General features: G+C 51.4%; 1 protein-coding gene across 1 annotated transcript; it reads left to right on the top strand.

The window, feature by feature from the left end:
* The first annotated feature begins 6,801 nt into the window (after nucleotides 1–6,801).
* On the top strand, nucleotides 6,802–14,895 carry NME4 (NME/NM23 nucleoside diphosphate kinase 4). The gene is made up of 5 exons (XM_073362824.2): nucleotides 6,802–7,162; nucleotides 11,436–11,566; nucleotides 12,466–12,567; nucleotides 13,730–13,842; nucleotides 14,464–14,895. Exons 1-5 carry the CDS (start codon nucleotides 7,009–7,011, stop codon nucleotides 14,582–14,584), a joined length of 621 nt encoding a protein of 206 aa, XP_073218925.1. The 5' UTR covers nucleotides 6,802–7,008; the 3' UTR covers nucleotides 14,585–14,895.
* The last annotated feature ends 6,153 nt before the right edge of the window (nucleotides 14,896–21,048 follow it).

Raw genomic sequence — 21,048 nt, forward strand, 5'->3', positions numbered from 1 at the left:
TAGCTTCTTAGCTCCATCAAGTTGCTTTACTAGTTGGAAAAGCATTTCTTACCATGGGAAGTATGAGGGGGAGAGGCACTGGGTTCTTGCCCTCCTGCCCATCCCAAAATGGGAAGACATCTTCAAAGGTGCATGATGCTGCAGCATGGGTTACCTGGATTCAAGGTTAATAGACCAAGGGGTTTTTATCTTGGAGGTTGAGCGGCGGGTAAAAAGTTCAACAGTCTCCATTCTGACTGGGCCAAAGTTTATGATGGCCCCAGTAGCACATTTGTGCCATGGTTAGGCAACTGGGACATGGTCTTTGCTTTTATGGTCTCTAATTTCTGTGACGGTCCTGTCTGAAGTATTACTTCATCATCTGATCCCCACTAGGGTGGTGAGGCCGTCCAGAGCCAGGGTTGAATGATTTGCATACCCTTGATGTTCATGGATTCACGTGCCACCACTGAGGAAGCAGTGCTGCTTGTTGGAAGAGAGCAGTTGTTCTGGTGCATCCTGAAATCTCAAGCTAATTTCCTTTAGGTGGTGCATACCTGAAGGAGTTTCCACCTAGAAAGATGTGCAGGTTGATCTTGCACTGTAGTGTTGGCAAAGGAGACTCTTAACAAGGAGCCTTGCAGTAGCATTGCCAGTGTGCACGGTGTTCCTAAACCAGGCATTTTTGGGGAGCAGGAATATTCTCATATCCAGGTAGGGGGGAGAGAGCGCTCAGTCCTATTTTGGTTCTAAGAGCTCCACTTCCATCTTGTGTTTCTGAAAACAGTCCCCTCACTTGTACAAGAAGGTAGCTGGCTGGGTGCTCAGGGCCTTGGCAATGCCTGTGTGTGCACTGAAGTTCATCCAGTGGGGGTTGACTTCTGCCATGGACACAGCACAGCCATTTCTGTGCACTGCTTCCCAGGCTGGCACCCGTTTTGCGTGTCTTTGCACAATACTTAGAAGTCATAGTCAAAATATTGACTTGGGATGAAAGTGCATGTTTTCCCCTGTCTGAACAATTAAGCAAGGGCAGGACTCTGGAAGGAATCCAGGCCTGGATGATAGAGTGACTGGAGTTCATACTAAAGCTACCAAGCTTTATTCACCCATAAAAAGAATCAAAAAGTCCACAAAGGCAATTGTTTGCACTTTGTAGGTCACCTGTAAGGTGGCTAGTCTCACCAACCAAAGAAGGTGTTCATCTGTGGTTCATAAGATCCCTATATCTGTGACTGACATTATCTGAAATTGCTAAACTCTAGCATTTGTCTGTCATCCATCTTTGTCACGCAAGGCCTATGCCAGCATATCTGAGGTCACTATAAGTTCAGGCAGAGTTGGTCTTCCATGATAAAAGCTTTGGTATCTGGTGGTAATTGAAGAGACTGGTCCTTTTATTATGTTGGCTGTCCCTTCCTTACAATAGTAAGCAGATTTTCCAGACCGTTTCCTAGTATGCTTCCACGTCCTGACTGGCAAGCAGATGACCATGCATGTTAATCAAGTGTATCTGCTGTCCCTTCCCGTCATTGCTGTGGGGCATGGGAGCAACCCAGTGGCTTAACCTCCAACCCTGCTGGCAGAGAGATGCCAGCGCAGAGTGGGAAGGTTAACGTTACAATTTGTAGGTGAGAGACAATCCACAGTGAATTAAGCTTTATTGTGAAGGGGGGATGTTTACACTAACCACTGGAGATCACTGTGAATGGACTCTACTTCAGGGAGTGGGGTGACACTCAGGCTACAGGGACTGGGTGAGAGGGTACCGGGAACATAGGGCCATGTGCGTTCCCTTTGTGATGTCAGGGGTGACACTCAGGCTACAGGGACTGGGTGAGGGGGTACTGGGAACACAGGGCCATGTGTGTTTCCCTTTGTGATGTGTCAGCACCAGGGTAGAGTCCTTGATACTTGGCTTCTTTAAAAGAAAACAACTTTCATGGTGCCACTGTTCTGGGAGCAATGACCTGCTGCATTGCAACAAGCTGTGACATTTGCCCCTTGGAACGCAAGGGGACCGTAGATCAATGACCAGGTAGCTCTTTGGAGAGTGTCTGCGCTGGCTTCACTCAGATGAAAAGGTTTAAGGGACCAGCATAGAGAAGCTGAGCACAGTGAGAACAGGCCAGGAATATGACTACTGATGGACTATCAAATGGCCTTGCTTTGGAGCTGTGTGTGGACTGGAAAGGGGAAGGAGGCACCTTCTCTTCCATTAATGAGAGCTGCTCCAGAGCAGAATTCCCACACTGTTGCTTTAAAATTTAGTAGCTCTTTTCCAGCTGTTTTGGGAGAAAATGGACCGGTCTTCATGGATGAAGCTCTCCTTGTTATCTGGCTTGAAGGCAGGGCTACTTCAGAGCACATCCAGCAGCCCCTTTGCATGTCTGTGGTTGTATTGACAAATGCAAGTGGGATTATCTGTGGATAAAAGGCTTGGTGTATTTGGCCTTTCAGTCTCTCCTAATGAGATTAATTCCTCTGTAACAGAGCTGCCTCTTCCTTCTGCCATTAAACCAAACTCCCTTGTACACACGCTGATACCCTGCTGTTGTATATCGGGATCATCTGGAAAGAGGTGGGAGATGGAGAAAAGCCCTTCATCTTTGTTGCCCATTTGAATCAAAAACTCCTGTCAATTTCCCAGTGGCTGCTTGTTCACATCCACTAGTGCTCCTTTGTGGGCAATCTGAGCAGAGAAGTTATGGGTCAACGGGACCCTGAGAGGGAACTCCCATTTCATTTATGGGTTGATGCATCCACCAGCAGTGTGATGTCAGGAAGTTTGTGACTACCTTTGCTGACTCCGCATCACGTCTGCAGTGCTTAGTCTGTTTGTTTGTACATCACCCTTCTTTTCCACTTGCAGTAGCCTTGACTATTTCAGCATATGGCTTCCACTTTCGGGAAGTGGGAAGCAAGATCTCGATGGAGTCTATCCCTGGTCTGTCCCTTTCTCAGCTGTTTATGCTTCCAGCATGCAGGGGACAGAGTTGCAGATATCTCAGGCCTCCTGTCTCCACTGCCTCTGCTTTCTTCTTGCCTTCTAGGAAGGAGACAATGAAGGAGACAGAAGGAAGAGGCAGGTCTGGGATCAAAAGGGAAAGTGGTGGTGACTGCCTCTTCTCTGGTCATTTGCCTCATCTATGGTCAGAATGTAATGGGTAGGCTGATGATAGCTGAGACACTGTTCTTCCAGAGCTGTGCTGGCTTTGCAGGGATTGTATCAGTTTGCTGTCAGGACAGTGAGAGACTGGCCAGAAGGTGCCCAAGGAGCAGGTCTTGAGTGAGAGGGGGTATTTATACACAACCACTGTCTTTAATCCACTGTTGCACTTGGAGAGGGATTGGGCATCAGCTGCATTTCCCTGTCCACAAAGAATAGCCCTGCTCCTGGGTATGTGACCAGTCCTTCACCTGCTTGGTCATTGCCTCTAGACCCTAAGAGCTTTGGAGCATTTTTCCTCAGTTGTTGGTCACCACCAGCGAAGTATGAGGTCTTCCTCTAAAGCCCTTTCCCTTTTTCTCTCTCATTACCCCCAGCTCTTGTCTTTGGTATTTCGCCAGCACCGTCCAGAGCAGATAGCCAGACTCCTCTCTCGATTTCCACTAGAGTGCACTGGGGCTGTTACAGATGGGGGAGGATGTTGGTTGGCCCAGCCTTGCTCAGGTGCAAGTGCTATCCGCTAGCTATCCTCTCTGGAGGGCTGTCTTACTGCTGAAGACCAACCTGTGCAGCAGGGAGATTTTGAAAACAAGGTCGGATTTATGGGAAGAGTCAAATCAAGGGCACACGGGTTTGCTGTGTGCAGTGAGTGATCAGGAAGATTAGGCTGTGTGCTCGCTTCTTAGGAGGGGACAGAGAAGTATTTTTGAAGGCTGTGGCAGTTTGACTTGTAGGGGCAGTTTGGCTCTTAATGCCACTGGGACCTGAAGAGGGGGCATTGTCTTGAGTTCTGATGTAATAGGAAACGTCTGAATAACAAGATTCACAGCTGTAGAGCACATGCTGCACACTCGCTCATCAATAACACGTGATGGATACTGTATGACTTGTATGAACAGTACAGCAGCAAAGAATGGTCTTGTGGATCTGTCCCAGGAGTGCGAGCCCAGAGATCTGGGTTTGTGACCTTGAGCCAAAGCACCTAACTCTTCTGCATCTCAATTACCCCATCTGGGCAAGTCTGTTGTAGGGCTTAATTCATTGTTTGTAAAGGATCTTGGAGATCCAGTGAGCACTATATGAGCGCAACGTAGTATTAATTAGTGCATGCATACAAATGTGACAGGAGCATTCTGGGAACTAGTTCAAATTACCTCCCTTTTAAAGAAAACACTTAATGACTACAATTTTCCATTAGCTTGGAACTGGTTAAATAGAAATGTTTGAGTCAAACAGTTGTCCTAAGAAGTTGTCTCAGGAATCTTGTGTGTGGGAAATAAAATTCATCCAGTTATCAAATTAATTACAGGAAATTAATCCCAGCTCTTTTGTGGTTTGCTGTCCCTAGAGCCCCTTGCTGAGCTTGTGATGGTCACCATTAAAACAGCAAAATTTCCCAGCTGTCACCATGCTCTCTTAGCTGAGTTACTGCAGTAGTTCCCTATGATTTACTGTGAGCAGTAACAGCTCTGTGACCGCTACCACTGTCAGGAGTGATTGGTCTTTTAATGGTGACCAGAGATTTATAAAAGCAAACCATCTTCTGTACAAAAGATCCACGAGACGCTTTTGTGGTGACTGCACCTCTGGTACCATGCACTAGCCGCCATCTCCTGCCTGTTGGTGCACAGGGAAGTGGATTGGGTGGCAGGAGGACCTAACTTCTGTTCCCAGCTGTGCCTTGACTTTGTGCAACCCTTGGCACGTTGTTTCAGTTTCTGTGCCTCTGTTTGTAACAGGGAGATGATGCAAAGTGCTAAGTGTCCTCCATTCTCTGTTCAGATTCGCCTGCTTAGATTAAACTCTGAATAAGATATTTGAAACATTCTTTGGAGCATCAGTTTTGAAATGCTTCTCTTCCCCCCCCCCCTTTCATATTCTAATGCAAACTTCTGGTTTTGTTGCCTCTCTCCTCATGAGTGAGAATTCCCAGGAGTGTGAGCCTGTCCCTAACATTATTACAGGGTGAGAGCAGTTTTCCAGATTCCTGCTCAACTAAATGTCTATTAATTAGGAAAGGCCTCCAACTCGGCTTCTACCTAGCTTGGGTCTTTCTTTTGTTTCCCGGGATGAAGGAATCATGCAGATATCTGTATTTCCAGCCGCTTGCATGGGAAGTTGCACAGGATGTCTTCTCACATCTTTGAATCCCCACACACTTTGGCATAGTTGGGACTCTGTAGGGGGAGGCTGGCAGAGAAACACCAGGTCAGGCCTAAGATGCAGCAGTAATCCTGTGTTCTGGTCTATTCTCAGGCTTTGCTCATTGCTGTAGTATGAGTGCCTTCCAAGAGCGAGTTCAGTAACGTGACTAACAACTATCACGTGTGTGTGTGAGAATGGGGTGCATGGGCACTGCCAGGAGAGAGGAGCTCGTACTGCAGCTGCCTAAAATTTAAAATCTCTTTCCAAACGTGCACAACAATGGTTAGATCCAGGCCAAGAGTCAAAGTAACCCAATTCAGCCTGTATGTGGCAATGCAAATTCTGACCCAAAGGGGGGCCAGATAATGGAAGATACCTTCCCCGAGTCACGTGCGAAGGCTGCTCCAGGTGCCAGAGGAAGCTGCTGAGGTGAAGGCTCTCCCATCACCAGTGGCAGGACTGTGGCGCAGGACAGGTGTGCCTGAAGTGGTAAGTAAGTAGGGACAGCAGGAGTCACGGAGAACAATCCAGCAGAGCCACTTGTGCTTTGAGGGGGTGGGGCATGTGGCTGCATTTCCTTGTCCCCAGGAGCAGATGTACAGCTGCCATTGTAACGGCTCCAGGGAGGCCAGAGGGGCCACACTCCCCCAGGTGTGACTGGGGGTTGTGCAGGCAAAGAATTTAGTCAAGGCCACAGCCTTTCCAGGCACCATGGCAGATGGTCCCCACCTCTCCTCCGAATAACTTACCAGCCGTCCCTCCCCGCAGTGTCTCATCCAGGTGCTGTGTTGTATCAACTCCTTCTGTACAGTCCCTCCTGGAAACACTCCTTGGGCCTGGCTGCTCTCTGCTGCTGGAGCTATGTGCACAGGCAGCCATGAGCCACCTCCTGCTCCAGCCCTACTTTGGCTTGGAAAGTGGGGGGAGGTCATAGCTTCCCGCCCAGGGGAGAGCCTAGTGCTGATGTTGGCCTGGGGTGGATGAGCCATGAACTGCACCGGGTCTCTCAGGGCATTGGTTGAGGAGTTGCCCTCCCTTCCCAAGGGGGTTTGTAAGGGCTGAAGATTTCAGGGCTCCTGTCTCATTTCTCTAACCTTGGGGCAAACTCCCCAGACTGGATTTGCTGGGCTTCCACCTGAGTTTTCTAAGGGGGAGCCTAAACCCTTCCTGGAGATTCTTGTGCTGTACCTAGCAGCTTGGCCTCTGGCTGCAGGGGTCAGCGGGAGGACAGACCCGTGACAGCTGCTGGGAAGAGGGAGGTGACCAGGCTGAGCAGGAGCCCAGGGGAGGGAGGCCCCCGGGGCTGAATGCCTGGAGCGGGGCAGGCTCTGCTCTGGCCTTGCAGCACTCCAAGGGCAGGAGCTGAGCGCTGTGTCCCCTGGGGTGGCTGGTACCCTCCATGCAATGGGCGGGGGAGCGGCTTTGGGCTCCCGGAGGCCGGTGCAGGGTGCACGTGGGAGGGAGGGACAGAGCAGCCGGCCCTGGGGCCGGTGCAGCCGCCTGTGGGGCTCGCGTCCGCTTTAAGGGGTGGGACGGAAACCTGACACTTCCCTTGTTCCTCACCGGGACTGGGGTGGTGCTGCGGGGGGGGCCTTCCCTGGCCCCCAACAAGCCCGGACTATAAACTCCAGCCTGAGAAGGCAGAGCCCAGCGGCCGGGCTGTGCCCTGCTGTCCCGGTCCGCTGGGAGGGGGAGCGGGCAGCCCGGGTCCGAGCATGGGCTTCTTCCAGCGCTGCGTGGCCAGGAGCCTCCTGCAGGGCCAGCGGAGTCTGTGCGGCTCCACGCCGGGCCCGGAGCGCCTCAAGCCGGAGGCTGCGGCGCCAGCAGCCCGCTCCCTGGGGCCTGGCTCCAGGCGCCCCTACAGCGCTGGTGAGTCCGAGCTGTGCGGAGCTAGGGACCGATCCCCCCCCCAGCGGCGCCGGGGGCTCTCCCGGACCCCTCATCCCCCCTCCCCCGCCCCAGTCTGCAGCTCCCATCTCCTCCCCCCCGCCGGGTGTTTCTCCGCTCACAAATCGCACTCCCAGCGCCGAGCAGCATCAAAGCCCGGCGGAGGCCGGGTGGACTAGCTGCCCCGAGCCCGGCCGTGCGGGGGGACTTGCCCTCTGCACCCGGCGGGCCGTGAGGACTGTGCGGGCAGGTCTGTAAACTGACAACAAAGCCGCCCGCTGCTCTGATCGCTGCCGGCCGGGGGAGGGGGACCCCCTCCTAGCCTTTGTCTCGTAAGCGCAATATCTCCACGTGCCTGGGGAACACCACCCCCACCTTCCAGTTTGTTTGTTTTGGTTTCCAGTCCCCCCGTGGATGTGCTTCCTCTGCTGCTTCCCAGCTGGGTCATCAGCTGGCTGGCTCTGTGATCTCACTGCCTGCAATTGCTCCCTCCCCGCGAGCCCCTTGCCCAGAGCTGCAAGCCTCCAGGCATCTGCTGGCCAGGGGGAGGGGGCTGGCTAAAGCTCCAGGGACTGAGGCTGCCAGATCCTGCTGCTGCTTTGCACCGGGACGACCCTTTTCCACCACCAGTTCTCTGGGCCCCCCCGCCTTGGTTATAAATAGGGCTGGAATGAAATCGTCTAGAATGAAAAATGCACACGCCACCCTGGTGAGATTCTTCTCCCACGCTGTTTTATTGTGGGTTTAAACTGTAACCTGGAACAAAGAAGGCAGGGCTGTTTACTTCTACGTTGTTGCTCGGAATGGCGCTGCGGGGTGGGAGGGCTTCGATGCTGAGCGCTGGTCCCTTTGTCACTGCGAGAAAGCTGCTGGGTCTCCCTCTGGTGCCTGGGCCAAGAACGCTCAGTCCAGCCAGCCTGATCCCCCTTTGCTGGTGCCCCAGCAGCATGATCCCCCCTTGCCCTGGTCTGAGCAGGAGACCAGAATGTTTTCCAAACTTCTGGGAGGAAAGAGGAAGTACAGTATTTAAGACAGTGGAGCTCCGATACAATCAGCCCTTCCCAAGTTGTCTTGAAGGAGGTGGTGCTGGCCAAAAGGGGAAAGCTACCCCATCCTTGGACTCCCCTCTGCGTTTGGCACGTGTCCAGCAGTGCCTGCTCTAGAAAATTCACGTCCTTTTTCTTTCAGCTGCTCTAGCGCTAGGAACAGCGTAAGGGCTCAGGTAGACTGGGTCCAGCATCTTCAGCAGTATCACAACCCCAAGCACAGCCTGGGCTGGCGGCACCTGCACCATTGCTAGGGATGCGTCTGACATGGGGCTGAGGGGCAGCCATGGGTGACAGGCTCAGTGGGGCCGACATCCCACTCATCTTTTCCCCGTATTCTCCCCTCCTGCTGCAAAGGCCCCTGCTTGAGAGAAGTGAGAACTTTAGTTCCTTCCAGTTAAGCTGGGATTTAAAGCTTTGGGGTCTTTCAGAAATCCCCCATAACTTAGCAAAAGAGGGATAGATTCAAGCTGGCCAGGTATTTCATTTGGAAAGTGGGTTCTCCCCTGCAGTCCGTCTGTCTGGTCTTAGTAAAATCCACTGCCTTGGGGCCGAGCATAGGCCAGGCCTGGATTACTGAAAGCAGGCTGCATTAGGCTGGAACCTCTGCTTACAGTCACCAGTGGGCTGCTAGCCTGGCTCCAAGCAGTTTCAGTCCAACACCCAGCGATGGCTGCAGCTCGGCAAACAATTGGGCATCAAATAATGCGAAGTGCAAGGCCCGAAGTCCAGGTGTAGCTCTTGACATAGGCCTTGCTGCACCGTAGAACTGACCATACGTTAGCCCTGATTACTGGGACTCATTTGTCCTGCCTGTGTGGATGGGATCCAGCTGAGATCCAGAGACTAAGGCCAGAAGGGACCATCTAGTCTGACCCAGCCCTGTGGCACTGGAGTCCCTGAGGACTGTCCACACCATGAATCTGACCGGGTTTAAGCCTGCACTCAAGTTTAGTTCTGCCTGTGTGGGTTATAGCCACATGTGGGGCAAACAAATGGGGCTGAAGGGCAGATATATCCCAGTGTCCTGGTTCCCCATTCCATGGTCAAAGCACAGAACCATGCTGCTGCCTCCATCAATTCTCCCTCTACTTTCCAGTGGAGATGAGAGGAGCCTCCAGCTTGGTCTGCCTTTACAAGTGATATCGACTGAGCTATGACGGTCAGAGCGTGAATAAACCATGTAGCTATGCTGACCTACCCCCTGTGTAGATGCAGCTGTGTTGAGGGCAGAGTGTGTCCGTTGCCAGAGCTAACTTTGTCTGGGGAGGCGGTGTTCCTACACCCATGGAAAAACCCCTTCCAGGGGGGCAGGCTACATCTGCACAATGGGGTTGTGCTGGCAGAGCTACACTGCTATGTCCATGTGGGGTTTTCCTGTCCTGTCCTGGACCATTGTTTAGTGTTGCCAGTTCAGAGGAGTTGCCCCGGGGTGGCTGACCTGATCCTTTGTTGGCATACAGCCTGTAAAGTGTGTTGGGACCCCACAACTTAATGCAAATCACGTACATTTTGTGTAGCCCCTCGCAGGTGGCTGGAGAGAACACCCAGCCGAGTTCAAGCCCACTCAAAAGGCTCCTGAGTCCTGTCTCCCGCTGCTAAGACCAGGGGCTGCTCATCCTTCAGCACCTGGGAAGAGATTGCGGGCTGGAGCGAGATCTAAAGAGTTGTGTCCCTTCCCCATGGGGCTGGCTAAGCCCAGGCCTGACCTTTGGGAGTCTGCTTAATACTAAGGGGCTGAGGTTGGAAACAGATGAGTCCCCTGAGGCCTCCAGCTTGGTTCGTTCCAGTTAGCAGATAGCTGAGCCTCAGCTGTCTGAAAGGGGAGAGGTGGGATCCCTTTTGCTTGCTAGATGGGGGGGGGAATCCTGCAGGAAGGTGTATTCTCATATTCTGGGGAATGGCTAGTGCGGCCTGTGTGCTCCCTGCTGTACAATACACACAACTCCATCCAGGCCCTGTCCCAAGCACTCAGACCCATGGGCCAGGAGGTCTCAAGCAGCTGGGGTGGAAATCACTAATATGCTCCTCTCCTCCCTGACACTGTAGGACTCAGGGAAGAGAGGGAGGGTGCTGGCTTGGTGAGCTGGGATGGCCAGGTCACCCCATGCAGCAGCGGCAGCAGGGAGTGAAAAGCCCCCTATGAGACAGGAGTGGGAGAAGGAAATAATTGGGCTGCCCAGACTGGTGGGGTAGGGGCAAGGCAATGGACCAGGATGGCAGAGCTGAAAGTGAAGAATTAATACTGGAGGGTGGGGGCGGGCTATGGGCAGGCAGTGATCTGGGTGGGAAGGAGACTGGGGTGGTGTCTGCAGCTGTGTGTTGGAGGCTGGCACTGTGGCTCCTGCTTGCTAGCTCTTCCCACAGATGCTGCAGGCTGCGATGCTCCATGCTTCCCCGCCTGGCTCGGGAGCACTTTGCACAGTGGATTGTTTCTCCCAGCTCCCTGCGGCCTTGACACAGCTCCAGCCCCAAGCCCAGCCCACTGCTAGTTCAGCCAAAGCAGCTAAGAGCAGCCATCCTCTGCAGCAGCATCCCAGTGGGGCAGGGGCTGAGCTGAGCAGGGAGTGGGGGAGCGCAGAAACCATTCCTCAGGCTGAAGACCCTGCAAACTCCTGGTAGGCCCAGGGGCTTCCTGTACATGTCTCCTCTCCCCACCTGGCTCTTGCCTGGGGAGCTCCAATTGTAATGCATTATGGGTCTGTCCTATTAGATCCAGAAATCTTCTCTCCTGCCTGGTCTATGCTCCCCACCCAGCAGAGAGTCACCAGCAAAGAGGAACTGAGCACCAGCTGCCTCCACCCCCGACCCCCACCCGTGTCCCCTGGCTGAGCCAGGCCCTTCCAGCTAGTCCAGTGGCTGCAGGATACAAGGCATCGCAGCCCTCAGTAGTTCCGGCTGGCTTTTCCCTGTGAGAAAAACCTACCCACCCTGCAGTTCCCAGCTGGGGCCAGGCAGCAAAACCTAGGCAGTGCTGGGATTGTTGGGAATCCTCCCCGAACTTCTGGCTCCTCCTGCCGGCACCACGGGTCTGAGCAGCAAAACCAGCTGCAGTGTGAAATCAATAATTCCTGCTCCCTGCTCAGGTTGGGTCCTTGCAGGGCTCCCTGTGCAGCTCCTGGGAGAAGGATGGTGCCCAGTCTCGCTGTGTTTGTGGACGGGTGACCTGGGCTGTAACCTGCCCTTCTCCCTTTCTTGGTGCCCATCAGGGATCCCTGGGATCCAGGAGCGGACGTTGGTGGCGGTGAAGCCTGACGGAGTGCAGAGGAGGCTGGTCGGTGACGTGATCAAGCGCTTTGAGAGGCGTGGATTCAAGCTAGTTGGCATGAAGCTGCTCCAGGTACCTGCTTGCCACATCCCAGAGGACAGCCTGGTTCTCTGTTCTGGGGTCAGGTGACTGGAGACCTGGACAGACCAGCTAGATGGCGGGGAATGTTAAAACATGGCCTGGGCTTGTGTGTTGATGGAAGTGAGGCACTATCAACGCTGGCCTGAGCCAGGCCATGCTGGCAGGAGCTGTCTAACCTTCCCCAAGAGTCACAGCTCGAACCTGGCCCTCAGCACCCCCTGTTGGTCCAGTCTGGAGTGTAAGTGTGTCTCCTGACGCATCCTGCAGCTCTGGCCCTCCCTTCCCTGACGGCTCTGGCCCTCTACACTCTACTATTGAAGGCTTGAGCCTCACCCCCACATCCCCCGCAACATCTCCCACTGCATCGTCGGGCCTCCATTATTGCAATCCTGCAATCCCCAACTCTGTCATTGCCCCTAAATCCTGGCTCGTTGCCCGCTGCTATTCCAGTTCCAGGCTTTCTGAGCCAGAGCCAATTGCCACTAGTGTGCTGTTTCTGTGCTTAGACTGAGTCCTCCAGGCTCATCTCCTTGGTGATTTAAACCAGACTCTGCTGGGGTGGGAGTCCAGTCCAGTAACCCTTTGTCCACTGACCACTAGGTCCCCACTACACCCCCTCACAAATGGAGGTCGGGGCAATGTAAATGGGGAGACACCCCCTTGGTTGATGCCATGAGCCAAGGAAGAACTGAATTTGTTTGTCCTCTGGCTCCTGCCTCTGCAGCTCTCCCAGAAATCTGGGTAGAGTCACTCCCTGCACAGGGAAGGTGCAGAGGAAATGCTGAATGAACTCTCTCTTCTAGCCATAGGGAGGGGGCATTGATTTCCCATTGGATCCTATCTTGGGCGCAGGGCTTGCTTCTCACTTTGGGGTCCCCCCTTTCTTCCAGGCCAATGAGGGGATCCTGGCAGAACATTACCATGAGCTGCGGAGGAAGCCCTTCTACCCAGCACTGATCCATTACATGACTTCAGGCCCAGTGGTTGCCATGGTAAGGCTGTGTGTGTGTGTGCGTGTGTGTTTAGGGGCAAAGGGTGTGGGGGAAGGGTGGGGTGGTTTAAAGGTGATGGGTGGGGGTGGGGATGGGAATGGGAATGTAGATTTAGGACATTAACTTTAGTTTCATCGTTGATTTCTCTCAAGGAAAGGGAATCTTCCAACACATTCTGTCCTGGAATCCATATTCTCTGGGGCTTTGGTTTCTAAAGTCACTTTGTTCAACACCAGATCCAGTGCTTAATTTGTGCTGAGCCCCGGCACCTCTGGGCCTGGCAGTTCAGAGCCCTGGCACCTCTGGGCTTGCTGTGTCAGTTATGAATGTAAAACAATTGCTTGAGCCCCAGCATCTCTTTCATTACAAATTAAGCACTGCCCAGGTCCAAGTGGAGAAGGCTCCCCACCCGGTGCAATACAGGGGACCATATATTGGGTGGAACTGGGCCCTTCCCTTGCTGTGCTGGGAACCAGCACCTGCCCTGCGTGAGTGCGGGAATCGGAAAGTGAGGGTGACCAGCCTCGTGTGCCCTCCCCAGCCGAGTGACACTTTAGTGCAAACATCATGAAACCCCCTTGCTCCAGTGACCTGCGGAGGGGCTTACGATCACGGTGGGGGGAGAAGATGATGAGCCTGTGCTGACATCAGTCCCAGGTGCAGCCCCTCCCCCTGGCCCAGGCCTTGGTGCTTTGACACTCGCTCAGCCCTTTTGGTTTTGGTCTCCGTTCGTTTTTTCCTCCCCGCACATCACTCTGTCTCTGTCCTCTGCTTTACTCCCCTCCCCCACAGAATCAGCGCTCACAGGGCCAATGCTGCCAGTGTAGGCCCAGGACTCTGCGCTGTGGCTCAGCTTGGCGTGACCCTCCCCTGCCTTGTGCCTGGCTGGCTGCCCCACTCTGCTTCTTTCACACTGAACAGGAGGAGTCTGATGGGACTGAGGAGCTCAACATGATCCCAGGCACCCCCAGCCTTCCCCAGTATCCCCCCACCACACTTCTGCAGGACCCAGTCAGCCTGCATAATGGCCCTGAGATCAGTCCTGAAGGGGAGACCCAGTTTGGCCACTGGAGCAGAGTTCTGTCTCCCCAGGGTGGTTGTGCAATGGGAGTTTCTGTGCAGCTTGCCCTGTCTCAGCTCACAGAGCCTGTGTGTATTGCAGGTGTGGGAAGGTTACAATGTGGTTAGGACTTCCAGGGCCATGGTAGGAGATACCGACTCCGCTGAAGCCAAGCCTGGGACGATCCGGGGAGATTTCAGCATCCATGTCAGCAGGTACAAATCGCACCGAGCCAGCCAGCCAACTAGCTCCACCGTGCTGGGCAGTGTCATAGAATCAATCAAGAATCAATCACAGAATATCAGGGTTGGAAGGGACCTCAGGAGGTCATCTAGTCCAACCCCCTGCTCAAAGCAGGACCAATCCCCAATTATTGCTTCAGATCCCTAAATGGCCCCCTCAAGGATTGAACTCACAATTTAGCAAGCCAATGCTCAAACCACTGAGCTATCCCTCCCCCCATGTGCCATGCTTGGCAATCCCACAGACCTGAACCTCCTTGGCAGCACCCTGGCATCTGAGACAGTCTGTGACTTGAGCCTCCTGTAGACCCATCCATGGACAGCATTACTGTAGAGGGCTGGTTGCCCCATCCCAGTGGCACGGGGTGAGGGGAGAGTACTCACAGGGGGGTAGCTAATGAAACTGTGGGGAGATGCTGGGGGGGACTGACGTAACACTTAAGTGATCAAGGCTATGACATGGGCATATTGCCCATCTGTGGTGGCTAGAGGCAAGGGGAAGGGTCTTGGCTGCAGGACCATGTCCGCAAGGGCATCCAGGTTCTGCCCTTGAGGCTGCCTGTCTGCCTTATCACGTGTTTCTCTTGGCCGCAGGAACGTCGTTCATGCCAGTGACTCTGTGGAGACGGCCCAGAGGGAGATCAGTTTGTGGTTTCACAGCAGCGAGTTGGTGGACTGGGACTGCTGTGACTACAGTAACACTTACCAGCTCTGAAGGCCTCTTCTGGCCGCGTTGCCTGGCCCAGGATCTACTACCTCTGACAGCGCTGCCTTATTGTAGCTCCTTGGGGCCCAGCGAGTATGCCACAGATCCTGACGCTGCAGAGTGGAGGCCACGCTTCCTTTATGTCGACTTTACTAGAGGGGGCCGCACTTCCCTTCTCAGACGTGGCAGACTCACCCCTCTTCTCACCGTAGTGCCAATAAGCCCTTGGAGAACTGATGTACATGAAGGAAGAACGATGGGGTTAAGTCCTTGAAGGATTCACATTAAAACTTAATATGTTACAAATGTGACTCTTGTTTCCCTTCCTCTTCTCTTTTCTTGCCCTTCTTGGGGGGTGAGGATGGGAGTGTCTTGTGGGGCCAGCAACCACCTCTGTTGTAATATGCCATGTAAATGGAGTAGCCATGGGGCAATCCAGTCCAAACCCCTGATTTTTCCCAGATCCATTACTGTGGAACAATCTGGTGTAGCTGGGTGGATGGCACTGTGCCCCATATCTATCAGTATATCAGCAGTTGATTTGAGCTTGGCAATGCGCCCTAGTGGTTGGACAGAGAGGCTAAGCAGGAGAGTTGATAGGGCTGAGCCTGGTGGGATTCTGCAGGTGGGCTGTGGATGAGGAGAAGCAGCTGCCTGTCCTGATGCTCTGGGAATCTGTCTGGCGGCGAGCAGAATCTTTGGGGGGACAGCTCCATCAACGGGATTCAACAGGGTCCACCATCCTCCTCCAGAGCTATGAGACCACCCGTCTGTGCATCTGTGCCACAGCCAAATGGATATTGGCGACCGTTAGATGCTGCTGGTGGTAGTTTGTCACAACCTTCTCAGTGACCTAGTCTAGCAAGGAAAGATTTACAGTCAGGCGGTAACTAAAGAGATAGTTTGGGGTCTGTGGATCTTCTCATTCCAAGTGTTGGCTGGACTAACACATCCTCTAGGCCCCCTGGGCAGTTGCTCTTCTTGAGTAATACATTGACCACACCAGTGCAGAATGGGCCCAGGTGTATTTCATTTGACTTCACGATCCACAAGGGGCACAGACATCCCATAGTACTTCCAGGGCCTCTACCACTCTGACTCAGGAAATGCTAACGGGGGTGGCATGGTGTTTGTCCTGTTGTGGATTCTGCTGCTTGGGCGCTCAGAGACCTTTGCTGATTTTTTCCCCCCAAATTCAGTATGATAGCAAATTTTTGCGTTGGGTGATGCTGAGCTTGGAGGTGTAGCAGTGTGGCCTGGTGGTTTTACTGTTGGTATGGTTTGGCTGCTCAGGATTTTTCCGTGGCTGTGGTCGAATAATAATAAGCTGTCTTGTCTTCTCATGAACTGTTGGTAGGCTTTTATGAACTCCTTGTGTCATAGGGGATCTGATGCTGATGGAGATTTCGGCCATCCACGTATAGGCTGGAGACCCCTTTGTCTTGCCCACCGTACCCTATGTTCACATTTACTATGGGCTACACACCCACATTTTGAAGAGTGCAGCAGCCACCCACTCCATAGTAAGTGAAGATTCGATCATCCACTTGTCCCGCTATCCCACTGTGACTACAAAGACTACAGTATCTCATAGCGCAGGAGCTCGAAAGCTACCAGCAGCCTGGGACTTTCCTGCTGGAGAAGCCCCCTCTCCTCCTGAATCATGCTGCCATGACTGAGATGATCAGGGGAGCTCTTGATGTAACCTACTTGCTGATATTGTTTAAATTGATTATAGTGTCCAGAGGCTCCAGCTGAAATCAAAGCCCCTTTGTGCTGGGCACTGCCCAGACCCATAGCATGGGACAGTTCCTGTCACTGAGTGCTCACAATCTAAAGTTTACAACACAGAGGCAGCAGCTGGCAAAGTGCTTTCTGTGTCGTTCCCTTTTCCTTCAGACAGAAAGGAGTCATCCCCCAACCAACGTCCAGAACAACCTAAACCCCGTAACCCTCCAGGCCTGTTGAGTGGGCAGTGCAGCAGAACTGAGTCTGTCCAGGTGGGATGGGAGTTCTGATCCATGCTGCTGATTAGCACGAAGTGTAGCTGGGGCGGGAAAGGGAAAATGCTGCTGATTTCAGGGGTTGTGGTTTGTAACGCCTCTTATAAATCTGTGACACAGGCACTGCCTAGAAGGGCCTTCTTTGGGGTGGAGGGTTTTGATGCAAATAAATAAAATATCTTACCTGTAGTATGCAGTCCTGACACCCTCCTACATCCACCATCCCATGATGGGCTGAAGAGCCCACCTTCTTTTCCCCTCCTCCTTGCATGGCCTGGAAACCCCATTGTACCTCCCGCTTTCACTCTCCCTCGAGTGACTGTGAATTCCCGCCACACGTGCTCCACAGACCTCCTCCATGCCACAAATACTGGCCACAGACCCATGAGACAGCAGGGTAGAAGTCCTTCTTCCTTGTGCCTGAGACCGCAGCCAGCATCTGTCACTGCCAGAGTGCAGGCCCACTCAGGTCAATCAACAAGTCATGTGATATAGACTGAAGAGGTTGGATGCACCCAGTGTGTCTCTTATTCCTCTATCCAGTCCCTCTGGGTCCTGTGTATTGCTCGAGCAATCAGTTGTGATCTGCCTGCTTGCAATTACATTCTGTTTCCCAGTAGAGGCTGGCAGGGGGGGTGCATGATCTACAGCTAAATACCATACTAATGGAGATCATACACCCAGCAGAACAGAGGGATGGCTTTCTCTGGGGATCAGTGAGGGGCTCCAGCCCACAGGTGGAGAGAGGGAAGGTGTTGGGTGCAGAGGCAGGTCTGGTGCTAGAACTGCAAATTTCCTGTCTTCAACCATTTAGGCTTTTACTTGAACTAGAGGGTCTCAACTGTAACTTTCTCACCTGGGGATTGAGCTGCATTTGCCTTCCGCACCCCAATCCTATAAAACAATGCAAATCCTTTGGAATCTGATTGCAGCATTCCTTGCCATTTGCTGCGACTCAGACTTCAGTAGCATCAGCAAATCCTCTTTTCAAAACCCATCCACCGCCTTTTGAAATTCTAAGTATTCTCCAGCCTCTGAATATCCCTTATTCACCGTGACAGCATTACGTTCTCAGAACTGCAGCAGTTAGTTAAGCATTACCTCCTGTGACATTACTCAGGCTACAGTCTGGACTGATGGACAGCTGTGTCACCTCAATTCTCCAATCTGGGGTGCTTTTTACACTGCTACGCTGTGGGAGCCACCACTCCTGGCCTGCTCACAGATAACCTCCAGCATTCAAAACCATTCCCAGCTGAATTATAAGAGCTCTTCTGGCCAGCCACTCCTGAATTATATTGCAGAGCAACATCAGCAAACTCCCGGTCCCAGACTTGTCCCCAGAAACATGCATTTTGTACTGCCTAGCTCTCTCCTTCTGGACAATACAAACTCATAGAAAGTCCATCATTTTATTATCAGATAATGATATGCACAAACCCTCTCGGATAGGTCATCTCAAGTGGAGGTTCCCCCACACTTCAATCCAAACACATTGGTTTAGATAAGACAATAAAACAAAGTTTATTAACTATCGATAGATAGATTTTAAGTGATTACAAGTAATGAGATAAAAAAGTCAGAATTGGTTACAAAGAAATTAAAAAATAAAATGCAAACTAATATCTAACTTAGAAAGCTAAATGAATTAAAAGCAAAGGTTTTTCTCACCACCTGCTTTTTGCAGTTGTCATAACCATACAGCTAAGGGTAGCCTAGAATTCCTCCTTACCTGTAAGGGGTTAAGAAGCTCAAATAACCTGGTTGGCACCTGACCAAAAGGACCAATGGGGAAAGAAGATACTTTCAAATCTTGGTGGTGTGGAAGGCTCTGTTTTGTGTGTTCTCTTGGGAAGTAGAGAAACATCAGGTCAGAAAACTCCTTCTCCTATAAACCATCCTAAAAGTTTCTCATATTACAAAAATTGTAAGTAAAAGCCAGGCAAGGCGTGTTAGATTATCTTTTGTTTTGCTTGTGAATTTTTCCTTTGCTGGAGGGAGGTTTATTCCTGTTTTTTTGTAACTTTGAAACTAAGCCTAGAGGAAGTTCTGCTGTGTTTCTGAATCTTTTGTTACCCTGTAAAGTTATTTTCCATCCTGATTTTACAGAAGTGATTTTTACCATTTTTTAAATAAAAACCTTCTTTTAAGAACCTGACTGATTTCTCTATTGTCCTAAGACCCAAGGGTTTGGGTCTGTGATCACTTTGTAACCAATTGGTTAGGATATTATTCTCAAGCCTCCCCAGGAAAGGGGGTTTAAGGGCTTGGGGGGATATTTTGGGGGAATAGAAACTCCAAGTGGTCCTTTCCCTGATTCTTTGTTAAATCACTTGGTGGAGGCAGCATATCCTCCAAGGGTAAAGAATTTGTGCTTTGGGGAAGTTTTAAACTAAGCTGGTAGAAATAAGCTTAGGGGGTTTTTCATGCAGGTCCCCACATCTGTACCCTAGAGTTCAGAGTGGGGAGGGAACTCTGACAGTAGTCTTTACTAGAGGGAAGCCTCCCAGCTAGGACCCCTCCCCCAGTTGTGTTCTTTCAGGTGCTGTTGATGTTGTGAGCAGAAAGAAAGGGAGGAGAAATGTAATTTGTGTTGTGTGTTCTCTATTCTTATATCTTTCTCTTCTCTTTGAGGATCCTCTCTAACTGGGCTTCAGGTGACAGGAGGTCTGGGGAATGGAAACCCCCAGCTGTTTCTTTGCCAAAATGTACATTTCTCACCCACACCCTTCTTCCTGACAAATAATAGCTGTTTGACTATGTGATCGTCTGTGATAGTCTATTTGATTATGTTGACACCTGGCTGAGGTGGTGGCTAGCCTTTTTTCTCTGGGGAAATGGTTGGAAGCTGTTTTTCTAAATTTGGAACATATTCAGCAATGTTATACAGTAGAATCTTAAAACTTTACGGACAGTGTTGACACACATTTTATCAGACAATAATGTTCAGCAGATTGGGTTTTCAAATTATACCTCTTAAGGTATACTTTATGCAAAATTTATCATAGTCTTGGAAAAAAGGTGAAAATAAGAGTATAGACTGTCACACCTACCATGCCTGAATCCACACTAACTATCCTCTAGCAAATTACTTTTCCAGGGGTTCTCCCTCCAGCCCTTGCCACAGCTTCTAAGCTTTCCCCAATACTATACAGTAAACTCACTGCTCTGTAGTTTCTTGGTTTGACTCTTGCCTTTGGAGTTATCTGTCTGCTGTCCAGTCCCTCCAAGACCTCTCTAATGCACTTTAACTTAGTGTCTGTTGCTGTGAAGGTTCGCCCATTTCCCCTCTTGGCTCCTGTACAGCTCATGTGGGCATGCAACCCAGAACTGTTGCTTTAAGAACAGCTAAACTTTGTATAACCCATCCTATTATCAGTACCCTGCCTGGCTCCCCTCTGAGAATCTGATCCCTGATTTTGTTATATTTCTTCCCATCTCCTCAGAAAAGACAAAAGCAAAGTAACTGTTTAACGATGTTCGTTCTTTATTCCCCCACACATGGTATCCACTTTCATTTTTAATTGGCTTAATGGTTCCTTTTATCCTTTGAAGAAAGATCCTTTTGGGCTTATTTGTGTGTGTTCTGTAGTTTGCTTTTCATTATTTCTTTTTCCACTCTAATTTTCATCCCTTCTTCTCTTATGCCTGGTCTACACTATGAGTTTGTTGGATTTAGCAGCATTAAATCGAAGTAACCCTGCACCCGTCCACACAATGAAGCCATTTTTCTCAACTTAATGGGCTCTTAGAATCGATTTCTGTACTCCTCCCCAATGAGGGGAGTATAAAAATATTGCTCGGGCATGCAGGAGTGAAATCAGGAAGGCCAAATCACACCTGGAGTTGCAGCTAGCAAGAGATGTTAAGAGTAACAAGAAGGGTTTCTTCAGGTATGTTAGCAACAAGAAGAAAGTCAAGGAAAGTGTGGGGCCCTTACTGAATGAGGGAGGCAACCTAGTGACAGAGGATGTGGAAAAAGCTAATGTACTTAATGCTTTTTTTGCCTCTGTCTTCACGAACAAGGTCAGCTCCCAGACTACTGCACTGGGCAGCACAGCATGGGGAGGAGGTGACCAGCCCTCTCTGGAGAAAGAAGTGGTTCGGGACTATTTAGAAAAGCTGGACAAGCACAAGTCCATGGGGCCGGATGCACTGCATTCGAGAGTGCTAAAGGAGTTGGCGGATGTGATTGCAGAGCCATTGGACATTATCTTTCAAAACTCATTCGATCGGGGGAGGTCCCGGATGACTGGAAAAAGGCTAATGTAGTGCCCATCTTTAAAAAAGGGAAGAAGGAGGATCCAGGGAACTACAGGCCAGTCAGCCTCACCTCAGTCCCTGGAAAAATCATGGAGCAGGTCCTCAAGGAATCAATTCTGAAGCACTTAGAGGAGAGGAAAGTGATCAGGAACAGTCAGCATGGATTCACCAAGGGCAAGTCATGCCTGACTAATCTAATTGCCTTCT

This window comes from Lepidochelys kempii, chromosome 10, assembly GCF_965140285.1.
Source record: "Lepidochelys kempii isolate rLepKem1 chromosome 10, rLepKem1.hap1, whole genome shotgun sequence".
Taxonomy (NCBI): Eukaryota; Metazoa; Chordata; order Testudines; family Cheloniidae; genus Lepidochelys; species Lepidochelys kempii.